This window comes from Conger conger, chromosome 8, assembly GCF_963514075.1.
Source record: "Conger conger chromosome 8, fConCon1.1, whole genome shotgun sequence".
NCBI classification, from domain to species: Eukaryota; Metazoa; Chordata; class Actinopteri; order Anguilliformes; family Congridae; genus Conger; species Conger conger.
The window spans coordinates 4070733-4082928 of record NC_083767.1 but is presented as its reverse complement, the minus strand read 5'-3'; the positions used below and the strand labels follow the sequence as shown (position 1 = coordinate 4082928).

The 12196-nt window shown below is 50.2% G+C and overlaps 1 protein-coding gene across 1 annotated transcript in view; it reads right to left on the bottom strand.

The window, feature by feature from the left end:
* Nucleotides 1-12196, bottom strand: part of rgs12a (regulator of G protein signaling 12a) — a 77789-nt gene that overhangs the window by 32751 nt on the left and 32842 nt on the right. The window contains exon 4 of the mRNA XM_061251948.1: nt 2924-2945. Coding sequence (XP_061107932.1) covers nt 2924-2945 — 22 coding nt within the window. The remainder of the gene's footprint in view (nt 1-2923; nt 2946-12196) is intronic.

Genomic DNA, 12196 nt, shown 5'->3' with positions numbered 1-12196 from the left:
TTGAGTGGGGGGGGGGGGCCCAGAGTACCCAGAGTAAACCCACCTGAACACTGGGGAGAACATGGAAACCCCACACAGAGAGGATCTTGCCAGCCAGGATTCGAACCCAAGGCAACAGTGCTACCCACTTAGCCACCGGGCAGCCCTAGAGGGTTTTTGGGTTTAAAGGGTTAACAGGGGTGGGAAACTCATTTCACAGGTAGTACAGAGCCTCACACCAACCACCGCCCACCTCTGACAGCTGGCCAGCTGCCACTTGCTGTGCGACTGAGTGCGGATAGCCCACCTCGAAGACAGACGCGACACGAGGGGCCATTTTGCTGCCACTTATTCTCTCCACAGGCATTCAGGGACATCATCCAGGGTGTACAAACACCGACACCTGATTAGCTCTGGGAGCAGAGCCAGGTTTAGTTAGTATCTATTTATTTATTAATTTATGTGTGTGACAACGCGTTCGGTCTGCCTGGCCGCTGAAGAGCGTTGATTCCTCCGACCACACACACACACGCGCTCACGCGCTCTCCGCAGACAAAAAGGCTGAGAAGGGGAACAGCTGTTATCTCTCCCGGCGGGAGCGAGATCAGAGAGGAGAGCAGACTGCGCTGCGTCCCGGCGCAGAGCTGGGATCCGCATGCAGGACACGCCCCGCACACCGGGGCCCAGAGTGATGGATGACTCTCCCGCCACGCCTGAGAGAAGCAGCCGGAAATCACCCACCGATCACGGCCCGTGTTCCTCCAGCGGCTGCGGCCAGCGCACCCTTTGACCGGAGTGCCTCCGTGTTCTCTGTCAGAAAGACGGCGTGACGTCCATCTTTATCTCGATCTGTTTATCCACGAGCGAGAAAAGGAAGTGAAGGACTTCTGACTGAATGTGTGTTTGTTTTAGCCGCTCACCACGGCCGCAATACGGAGTAAAATAAGCAGAACAGCCCCCGCACACTCGGGAGATAAAGAAACACAGGTTCTCATGGCAACAAGGAGAGCCAAAATGGCCGAAATTACACTCAGGACCTGGAAGCTCAACTTGGTCGACAAAAAATATATTTCTTATCTTCTTTTTGTACTGCTGTATAAAAATAGCACAGTGGAAGCAACAGGCTAATTAAATTTCAATGAAACTTCAAGCTCAAGTCCACACACAATTATCCTACACGGGTACAATTAGTGGAGCCCAAGCCAGTTTTAAACGCATGAACACAGGAAGGGGCTTGACCCTTTGAAGCAGGGATACTCAATCGTCCCCAGAAAGGGCCGGCGTGGGTGGCTTTCATTCCAACCAAGCAGCAGCACACATGATTCTACTGATCAATGTCCTGAGCAAAGACTCCAATGGTTGATTAGTAGAATCAGGTGCGTAGGCCCTTTCTGGGTAAGATCGAGCATCTCTGACTTGTGGTACATGATCACAAACACCGTGAATAAAGTGTTCTTAACTGAGCATCCTAATGCTGATGATGTAATCACTGCTGGTAATGGAATGCACAATAGAGTTCTAGAACACCGACTTGGAATTGTGAAAGACTTCAGAATTCCGGAGGAAGCCCCCCCGCCCACAGGGTGAAGCGGGAGTGATGTAATCGGGGCAGGGCTGAGGTCTGCGGAGACGACCCTTCCCCACGCGCCTCTGCAGCAGCGGGAACGCACGCCCACGCCCCGCTCCGCGCAGCGTATGAGAAACGCTCCCACTCGCCGCCCTCCTGTTTCCGCTCCGCTAAAGGAGCGCAGAGCGCCGAGGCTCGGAGGAGGGGCACAGGGACAGGGCTCCGAGCGCGAGACACGCCCGTTTAAACAGCGGGAATATTTACATCAGAGAGGGGGGGAGGGGAGGGGGAGGGGCACGGGGACAGGGCTCCGAGCGCGAGACACGCCCGTTTAAACAGCGGGAATATTTACATCAGAGAGGGGGGAGGGGGGGGAGAGAGAGAGGGCGAGAGGGAGAGATAGGGAGAGGTAGAGGGAGAGAGAGATGGAGAGAGAGGGAGGGAGAGAGGGAGAGAGAGAAGAGATAGATAGATAGGGAGAGGTAGAGGGAGAGAGATGGAGAGAGGGAGGGAGGGAAAGAGAAGAGAGAGAGATAGGGAGAGGTAGAGGGAGAGAGATGGAGAGAGGGAGGGAGGGAGGGAGGGAGAGAGGGAGAGAGGGAGAGAGGGAGAGAGAGATAGATAGGGAGAGGTAGAGGGAAAGAGAGATGGAGAGAGAGGGAGGGAGAGAGGGAGAGAGAGAAGAGATAGATAGATAGGGAGAGGTAGAGGGAGAGAGATGGAGAGAGGGAGGGAGGGAAAGAGAAGAGATAGATAGATAGGGAGAGGTAGAGGGAGAGAGATGGAGAGAGGGAGGGAGGGAAAGAGAGAGGGAAAGACAGAGAAAGAGTGAGGGTGGCAGGTGGAAGAACAGCTGAGGCCCTGACTCTCCCGAGTCCTGCCTGATTCTCACGCTGACGGATCCTTTTAAACCGACGAGCAGAGAACCACATCGCATACCCACCACACCGCCATTAAAACCACCCTCACATCTACGCTAAATACACCAAGAACTACAGCAAGAAAACGCACAACGCCAAGCCGACTGACACAGCATCGAATACGTACTTTCTCCAATTCATTTACGCATTTCCCCAAAACATTCCACATTCCCACTCTAACGCTACCTTATTCTGAAACTTCCATTTCTGAACCGATTTACCCAAGTCTGAATTCACACAATCACACATTGTCACGTGGGACAAGCACCTGCAGTAATCTGAGAGACAGGCACTTTCAATCACTCCTTTCACAGATCCTCAGGCAGAGCTTTAATGACAGAGATCATCTTTATGCACCAGTGTGTGATCAGGATAAACACACTATTCTACACTCCTGATCTGAAGTACAGGGATGTACACACTCACACACAGCAGTGAGAGAGGAGTCTGTACTTACCACCATCTGAGACAGCCGCGGACTGTAAGAGAAGAGAGAGAGACATGAGTTAAACACTGCCCTCCTGACCCTGAGAGAGACAGAGAGACGTGTGTGCGCGCGTGCGTGCGTGTGGTGTGTGTGTGTGTGTGTGTGTGTGTGTGTGTGTGTGTGTGCGGGGTAATGAGAGAGAGTCTGTCTGAGGCACAAGTTCTCCTCCCATCTGCAGGGGTCGTCCAGATGAGCTCACTGTTATAGAGGCTGGCCAGGTGCGCACACACACACACACACACACACACACTCACACACACTCACACACACTCACACACACTCACACACACACACTCACACTCTCACACACACACACACACACACACACAATCTCACACACACACACTCTCACACTCTCACACTCTCACACTCTCACACTCTCACACTCACACGCACGTTCAATGACTTGCACACTCACACTCACACTCACACTCACACTCACACTCACACTCACACTCACACTCACACTCACACTCACACTCACACACACACACACACACACACACACACACACACACACGCACGTTCAATGACTTGCACACACGCCGTCACCTGTGTACGTACACAATGTGCACACACCCACACACCTGGCTGGTCAGTAGGGTTGGAAAATTTCCAGTAAATTCCCCGAAACTTTCCATGGGAGGTTTATTATACACATAAATAGGTAAAGGTAAACATTGCAGCATGTTCTGGCCACAACATTCCCAGAATGGAGATGCAGTTTAATTACAGCCCTGCACTGAGCGCAGATAGCAGTGCCTCCCATTTCAGGGAGATTCAGTGGAGCTGCAGCCCGGAGCAGGTACACTGTGTTCCCCCATCAGAGGGAACACCTTATTCAACATTCCTGCTTCATTTCCTCTAGATCATGTCAATCGTGACCTCACTGAAAGTTCAACTCAACACTAAATTCTATGAGCAGGTCTTTCAATTATGTCTGCTAATCTTGTAACATTTTTATGATTCTATATGCATATGACAGTCCAAATAACCACCACAATCTCCCTTGCATTCCTGTTAAATTCCCATATATTCCCATTAATTCCCGTGAAATTCTCCCGCCGTAGTGGCGGACCCCTCCGGCTGCTGGTCCCAGTGCAGCCTACAGTACCTGCACATGACATCATATCACGCATCATAGCTACAGACACTCTTCCTCTTACAGCACTCCTGCTTCCTGGAATAAACCTGCCGATCAGAGATGAATGACAGGCGAGACAGAGGCCGTGGGGATGATGTCATCACCGGTGTGACAGGGTGTTACTGCGTAAGACAGGGCCATGCAGCACGCTGCTCAAAAGCCAAACGCAGCCCAGCACAGACCCGCACAGACCCACACAGACCCACACAGACCCACACAGACATCACACAGACCCGCACAGACCCGCACAGACCCACACAGACCCACACAGACATCACACAGACCCGCACAGACACATCACAGACACATCACAGACACGCACAGACACGCAGACCCACACAGACCCACACAGACCCACACAGACCCACACAGACCCACACAGACCCATCACAGACTCATCACAGACACATCACAGACACGCACAGACACGCAGACCCACACAGACCCATCACAGACTCATCACAGACACATCACAGACACATCACAGACCCGCACAGACCCACACAGTCCCACACAGACCCACACAGACCAACACAGACCCACACAGACCCACACAGACCCACACAGACCAGTGGCCCCTCCATCACTGAGAGTACAGCAAGGAGCATACGTGTGTTCAGGTCCACATCTGCACAGTGTCAGTATACCTCCACAGCGACAGAATGACAAGGAATAGCTATGTACATCTTAACAAGGCAACGTTATTAGGTAGATGCAAATATCTAATCAGCCAATCATGTGGCAGCAACTAAATGCATAAAAGCATGCAGTCATGGTCAAGAGGTTCAGGTGTTGTTCAAGTGAATTTGACCGTGGAATGATTGCTAGTGCCAGACGGGGTGATTTGAGTATCTGAGAAACTGCTGATCTTTAATGAATTGTAAAAAAATACCTATTAAAGTGAGAGTTTATAAAACTCAAACAATATTTAAAAAATAGAATGCGGAAATGTTGGCTCACACACAATACTTATAAAAAAAGAAAAGAAAAAAGGTATTCTACGAGGCCTATTATTATTATGCATTCCTTTTGGGTTCATATTTTTTTTCACTGTATAAATAATGTTCAGAGATTTCCAGTACCAACAGCAAACGCCAGGAGTTACCATGACTTCCAGAGTGCTGTAAATAGGGTTTTAGTTCTGTTGTTGACCCAGGTTTGACTAACAATGACTAACGCAGGCGGCCAGAGAGACACTTCCTCCTGCAACAAAGGTGTTGTGAGAGACTGAGACACCGCACTCACACAGCATAGAGAGCGCTGCCTCCACAGACCAGTCAACAGAACACTCTCTCAAACACACAGACAGGTCTACATAAAACTCTCTCAAACACACAGACAGGTCTACAGAACACTCTCTCAAACACACAGACAGGTCTACAGAACACTCTCTCAAACACACAGACAGGTCTACAGAACACTCTCTCAAACACACAGACAGGTCTACAGAAAACTCTCTCAAACACACAGACAGGTCTACAGAAAACTCTCTCAAACACACAGACAGGTCTACAGAAAACTCTCTCAAACACACAGACAGGTCTACAGAACACTCTCTCAAACACACAGACAGGTCTACAGAAAACTCTCTCAAACACACAGACAGGTCTACAGAAAACTCTCTCAAACACACAGACAGGTCTACAGAAAACTCTCTCAAACACACAGACAGGTCTACAGAAAACTCTCTCAAACACACAGACAGGTCTACAGAAAACTCTCTCAAACACACAGACAGGTTTACAGAAAACTCTCTCAAACACACAGACAGGTCTACAGAAAACTCTCTCAAACACACAGACAGGTCTACAGAAAACTCTCTCAAACACACAGACAGGTCTACAGAAAACTCTCTCAAACACACAGACAGGTCTACAGAAAACTCTCAAACACAGACAGGTCTACAGAAAACTCTCTCAAACACACAGACAGGTCTACAGAAAACTCTCTCAAACACACGGACAGGTCTACAGAAAACTCTCTCAAACACACAGACAGGTCGACACAAAACTCTCTCAAACACACAGATAGGTCGACACAAAACTCTCTCAAACACAGGGAGAAGCCCACAGGCTCAGAATCCACGCCGGTCCCTGGGACAATACCGTGACGCGGTGCCAAGAGAACAGACCGGAATAAAGCGCTGTGGCTCTGAGCCGCGTCTCGCTCGTGTTGCACCACCCCGTCTGTGGTGTTGTGGGTAATGAACACGGGCGTGTCCACCCGTACAGAAACACTGCCGCCCTCTTTTACGCGCTGACATCAAAGCAGAGTGAGAGAAGCCCTGCGAAAGACCGCTCAGGAGCACAGACACCTCGACAGAACGTGGAGGCGTCCGTCTTCATGCGCAGTATTCAACCAGCGCAGGGGAAAGGTCATGACCTTTAGGGTTGAGGGAGTGAGAAAGGTGATCCACGCCTGACCACATGAAAGAACATTTAAAAAATATGAATATTATCAAATATATGGACTACACACATGCACAGAAAAATAAATAATAAAAATAAATAAAAACGTTGAGGGGCCTGAAGTCTTAAATTACCATCTCTATTACATATGTACGCCTTTGATTTCACATGAATCCAACATTAGCATACCAACACAAGAGCAGCCAGAAATCACCACGGTCCTCTGTAAACCTTTTATTTTGTGTGGGAAATTCTGGGTGTTGTTCCTCGCATTTCTGTCCAAATGCAGCGGAATGTTCCCGTTCCCTGAGGCTCCGAGCTGCACTGGTATTCCGTGTTTCTCCCGCTGCGATGCGGTGTTTTTCCTGATGCCCTCCCGGCTGCGGAGAAAGGCTCGGCTCAGAGCTGGAACCGCGACGGAGACAGCGCCAGGAGGGGGTGATCGATGCAGACGCAGATTAGCAGGTTAACCCTAACATCCACACAAGAGCCGTCGGTGGACAGGCGGGGCCTCTGCTCTAAATTCATGTCCACTCACACGGTCTGTTTACAAGGTTATTGATCACGCTTATATTTAAAGGGTCCCCTCCTGTCTCTAACATGTGACACTCATTTTAACGGGACCCACATTCTAGAACAGGCAAAGACAAATGATTGCCTGGCCCGATTCCAGCCCGCAGCGTTTTAACCCAGAGAAAACACTGCATTCCCTTATACCCCAATCAGCTTCAGCACAGCATGGGGTCACACGCTGTAAAGGTGATTTTTGATTATGGTCCTGCAGTACCAGAGAATACCTACAGATGGCAGCAGAAGTAGGAGCCCCCGCCTGTTCCCCGCTGTTCAGCTCCTGACCTTAGGAGTGTGTATGGTTATTTAGCCGACACTTTTCATCCAAAGCCACTTACAGTTCATCCCCCAATCCTCCCTGGAGCAAGGAGTAAGAGTCTTGCTCAAAAGCCCAACAGCTGCATTGATCTTACTGGCTCCATTGGTGCTTGAACCACCAACCTTCCAGGTCCCAGTCATGTGCCTTAGCCACGTGGCTACATGCTGCCCCTGTGCCAGTCGTGAGCAGTCCGAAAATGAAATAAAAGTTGATGTTAAATGCTGCTGTTTTCAAAAGAGAATTTTTATTTTACTGTCGGATCCAAGGCAGTATGCTTGATATTCCAGCAAAAGCACTACTCTCCCCAAAGAACAGAGCATTCACAGGCATTCTAACTATGCTAGCGACCTATCTGCACTGGATCCTAGCAGCAAAGCAGGTTTAAGCCGGGTGCCTTTCCCTCTGGTTGGAAGTGCGGTTTGATGTTTACACACGCTGCACAGGTCGAGGACGCCAGTGCAATCTCAGCCCTCTCTAACTCTCAGGGCCTGTGTGAACACGCTCCACACAGCCTCGCACAACGCATGCCCTGACACGTCAGGACTGGAATGAGCTGCCTGACGGTCTGTTAGAGCTCTCTGCTCCACGGTCTGTTAGAGCTCTCTGCTCCATGGTCTGTTAAAGCTCTCTGCTCCACGCTCTGTTAGAGCTCTCTGCCTGACGGTCTGTTAGAGCTCTCTGCTCTGCCTGACGGTCTGTTAGAGCTCTCTGCCTGATGGTCTGTTAGAGCTCTCTGCCTGACGGTCTGTTAGAGCTCTCTGCTCCATGGTCTGTTAGAGCTCTCTGCCTGACGGTCTGTTAGAGCTCTCTGCTCCACGCTCTGTTAGAGCTTTCTGCTCCACGCTCTGTTAGAGCTCTCTGCCTGACGGTCTGTTAGAGCTCTCTGCTCCATGGTCTGTTAGAGCTCTCTGCCTGACGGTCTGTTAGAGCTCTCTATCTGCTCCATGGTCTGTTAGAGCTCTCTATCTGCTCCATGGTCTGTTAGAGCTCTCTATCTGCTCCATGGTCTGTTAGAGCTCTCTGCCTGACGGTCTGTTAGAGCTCTCTGCTCCATGGTCTGTTAGAGCTCTCTGCCTGACGGTCTGTTAGAGCTCTCTGCCTGACGGTCTGTTAGAGCTCTCTGCCTGACGGTCTGTTAGAGCTCTCTGCCTGACGGTCTGTTAGAGCTCTCTGCTCCACGGTCTGTTACGCGCATCAAAAGAGGCACTTCACCTCAGAGAAGACCACAGATCACAGACGCGTCACCTGGTTCAGGAGATCTTGCATGTCCACTTCTACGAGCGTCATATTCAGCGCATCGTGTGCTCTGATTAGCCACACCGTTTCATGTGAGCTGCACTTAGGTGAGAGTCTTACTTGGCTAATCCTTTAAGAAAGGAGAAATAAATTAGTGCTTACAGTAAACATCAAGCACGTCTGAAGATGTTTAACTCCTTAGCCCGCTTATGACACTTCAACTAATTTTAGAATACTTCAATTTAAAAAAGAAAGAAAGAAAAAAGCCAATTGCTGGCCAGAATTGTCTGCCATTTTGTAAGATAAAGACGGCTGTTTTCATATTTTGCTCATTTATTTCCCACTTGTAAAAATGAGGAGCACTGACACACGTCTGAATCTCTTCATCATGAAAATAAACCCATTCACTCGGTCCGTCCCTCGCCGGTTCTAAACCCGTTCCCCGGTGATGGTGGGGATCAAACCACCAGGGCCTCCGCAAACAGCCGACCCAACCCTCACACAGCCGACCCAACCCTCACCCAGCCGACCCAACCCTCGCACAGCCCAACCCTCACCCAGCCGACCCAACCCTCACCCAGCCGACCCAACCCTCACACAGCCGACCCAACCCTCACACAGCCCAACCCTCACCCAGCCGACCCAACCCTCACACAGCCGACCCAACCCTCACACAGCCGACCCAACCCTCACACAGCCGGCCCAACCCTCACACAGCCGGCCCAACACTCACACGGCCGACCCAACCCTCACACAGCCGGCCCAACACTCACACAGCCCAACCCTCACCCAGCCGACCCAACCCTCACACAGCCGGCCCAACACTCACACGGCCGACCCAACCCTCACACAGCCGGCCCAACCCTCACCCAGCCGACCCAACCCTCACACAGCCGGCCCAACACTCACACAGCCGACCCAACCCTCACCCGGCGGGGCCCCCAGGTGGACAGGTGTCATCATGCTGGAGCCCTTTCCTTGGCTTAAACAGGACCCCACTCCTACTTCCCAAGGACAGGCCCTCTCTCCAGTCCCACCTGGAACCAGCGCTGACAGCACGTGAAAGCAGGCACACTCTCATTACCACTTGTGACACCAGGCACACCAGGGCCGTGGCAGTTTAGACACTGTTCAGATTTTCAGAGGGTGGTTCACAAAATGATTATGTTTACACGAGATTCCCCTCGCTACTCCACCACTCCCCTGCGTCTGTTTGCTCCGCCCCCTTCACCTCACCTGAGAGGGGAGTCAGGTGACTGATCGGAGAATTCTGGTTACATCCCAAAAGTGGGAGTCGGCAGGCTTACCAGGAGAGGCGGAAAGTCCCGGAGCCAGAAAGTAAAAGTCCTACCTGCGCCTTCCTTCGGCTTCCATCCATTAACTTAAGAGTTGGATTTTCCATGTGCTTTCACCAGGCTTAACATGCTAGGCTAACGGATACATGTCAGACAAGGCAACCAGGAAGACTGCAGTCCAGCCCACCACAATGGCCAGTTACAAGTTAATTATTTTCTGGTTGATCATTAGAGGAGACACAAGCTCATGGGGTTCTCCCGTTTCTGTTTAATCAGAGTGAGGCTGTGAGGCGATGCTGTGTTTGACTAATCTCGCTCTAAACAGCCTCTCCACATGGACCACATTCATGTCGATATAGGCGAACTCAAGCCATTTCGGCTCAGAGCTGTTCAAAGCTGCCATTTTGTGTTTGAATACAATGTTTTAATACAATTCCCACAGGTACACCTGGCTTTGGATCCATTCCAGTCAGGACTGCTATTGACAAAACAACTTTTATAAGCGTGAAACGGTTCCGTGAGGCTAATGAAAATACAGTGCCCAGATGATCACAACATTTAAATGTCAATGAACTGACTGCACTGTTCAGTGGCTGCAGAAATTGTTTTAAGAGTTTTTTTTTGGGTTTTTTTAAGAACTCGTTCAAACATCACGATTTACAGGGACTGCTTCTCAAACATCACAGCTATTTGCGAACATGTACTTGTGGTCACTTGTGAGTTTAAGCAAACTTGTGGCAGAGTACAGAATAGAGGAAGAGATAGCCCTTCTGCCATATAATTATAATAATAAATATAATTACACCCACGGCTGTTTTTACACTGACCTCACCTGGTGTTAGCGGTCAGTTGCTCCGGAGCTGCCCTCGAGGTGTTTCCTGTGTGAACTGACTTGGGCCAGCAGTGTAGGCAGGCCCCGAAATGCCTTCATAACAATGCTAACGTGCTATTGTGCGCTCACACCTCCGCAATGAATCACGCAAGAACAAACATGTTTTTGTCCTGAAGGCAGGACCGGCAAACGAGTATGATACAGAGGCACGATAAGAAGATGGAGATGAGAAGAAGAGTTTGCCTCTGCGTTTGGTTCCGTGTCCAGTGGCACACGGGCAGTCTAAGGCACAATCGGTTAATTAGCCGTAGCATAGCGTAAACCGGCGGACCGGGGGAAATGTGGCATGCACGTGCCGACAAACAAACAGAGGCTCCCCGTTGGTTGAGCAGCAGTCCAATCACAGAACATCTCACTGGTGTGGGGGTCTCTGGTGCCTTCTGAGGGACTTTCACATTCCATTCACGTTCCAAACTGTCAGAACCAAAGAAACCCTCCACTCCCAGTGCCAAATGCCTGCTTGGGCTAAAGAAGCATAGGTATGGAGTGCATTTATATAGCGCCTTTATCCAAAGCGCTGTACACTGAATGCCTCTCATTCACCAATTCACACACACTCACACGCCAACGGTAAAAGGCTGCCATGCAAGGCACCAACCAGCTCGTCAGGAGCATTTGGGGGTTAGGTGTCTTGCTCAGGGACACTTCGACACACCCAGGGCGGGGGATCGAACCGGCAACCCTCCGACTGCCAGACAACCGCTCTTACCTTCTGAGCGAACGTCGCCAATCTCAATCAAACCACGCTCGTTCTCACCCCGAAAGGGCTCATGGGAAATGTCTTTCCCACAACAGCAAGGTGGCGGGATTTTTCCGCCGTGGCTTTCCAAAGAGGCCACAGGCCAGGAGGAGTCAGCCTAGCACCGCTCACCCTCCCGTTCAGAAAATCCACAAAACAAACAGCAGACACACTCAACAGCTGAGACTTCAGAAACACCTCCTCTGCGGTGCACTTTGTACGGGAGGACGAGGAGAGAAGTGACACGCAATCCTATTCTCTACGGACCGCTCACGCACGTCGACTCACGTTCTTCATTTATATTCAGCTCATCGCGCTGAAGAGCACAGCTCCGGGCACAACATTCTGGATGAGAGGCCAGCTGAAGATTACAAATCCCTTCCACATGACTGACGGAAGCCCATAATTACATTTCTGATTATGTCGATTATTAATAACCAAATATAATAAACCAGACATAGTACCACAATAAGACATCTCAAAAAAACACACAGCCTTGCATGAGATTTAGCCAAAATATTCACCACCCAGCCACATCACAGCTTCACAGGCAACCTTTTCAATAAAAATAGAGAGCCCATGTACTTTCCGTGTTAATAAAATATTTCAATTTTCAAATATTTATTGAAGTAAAAAATTC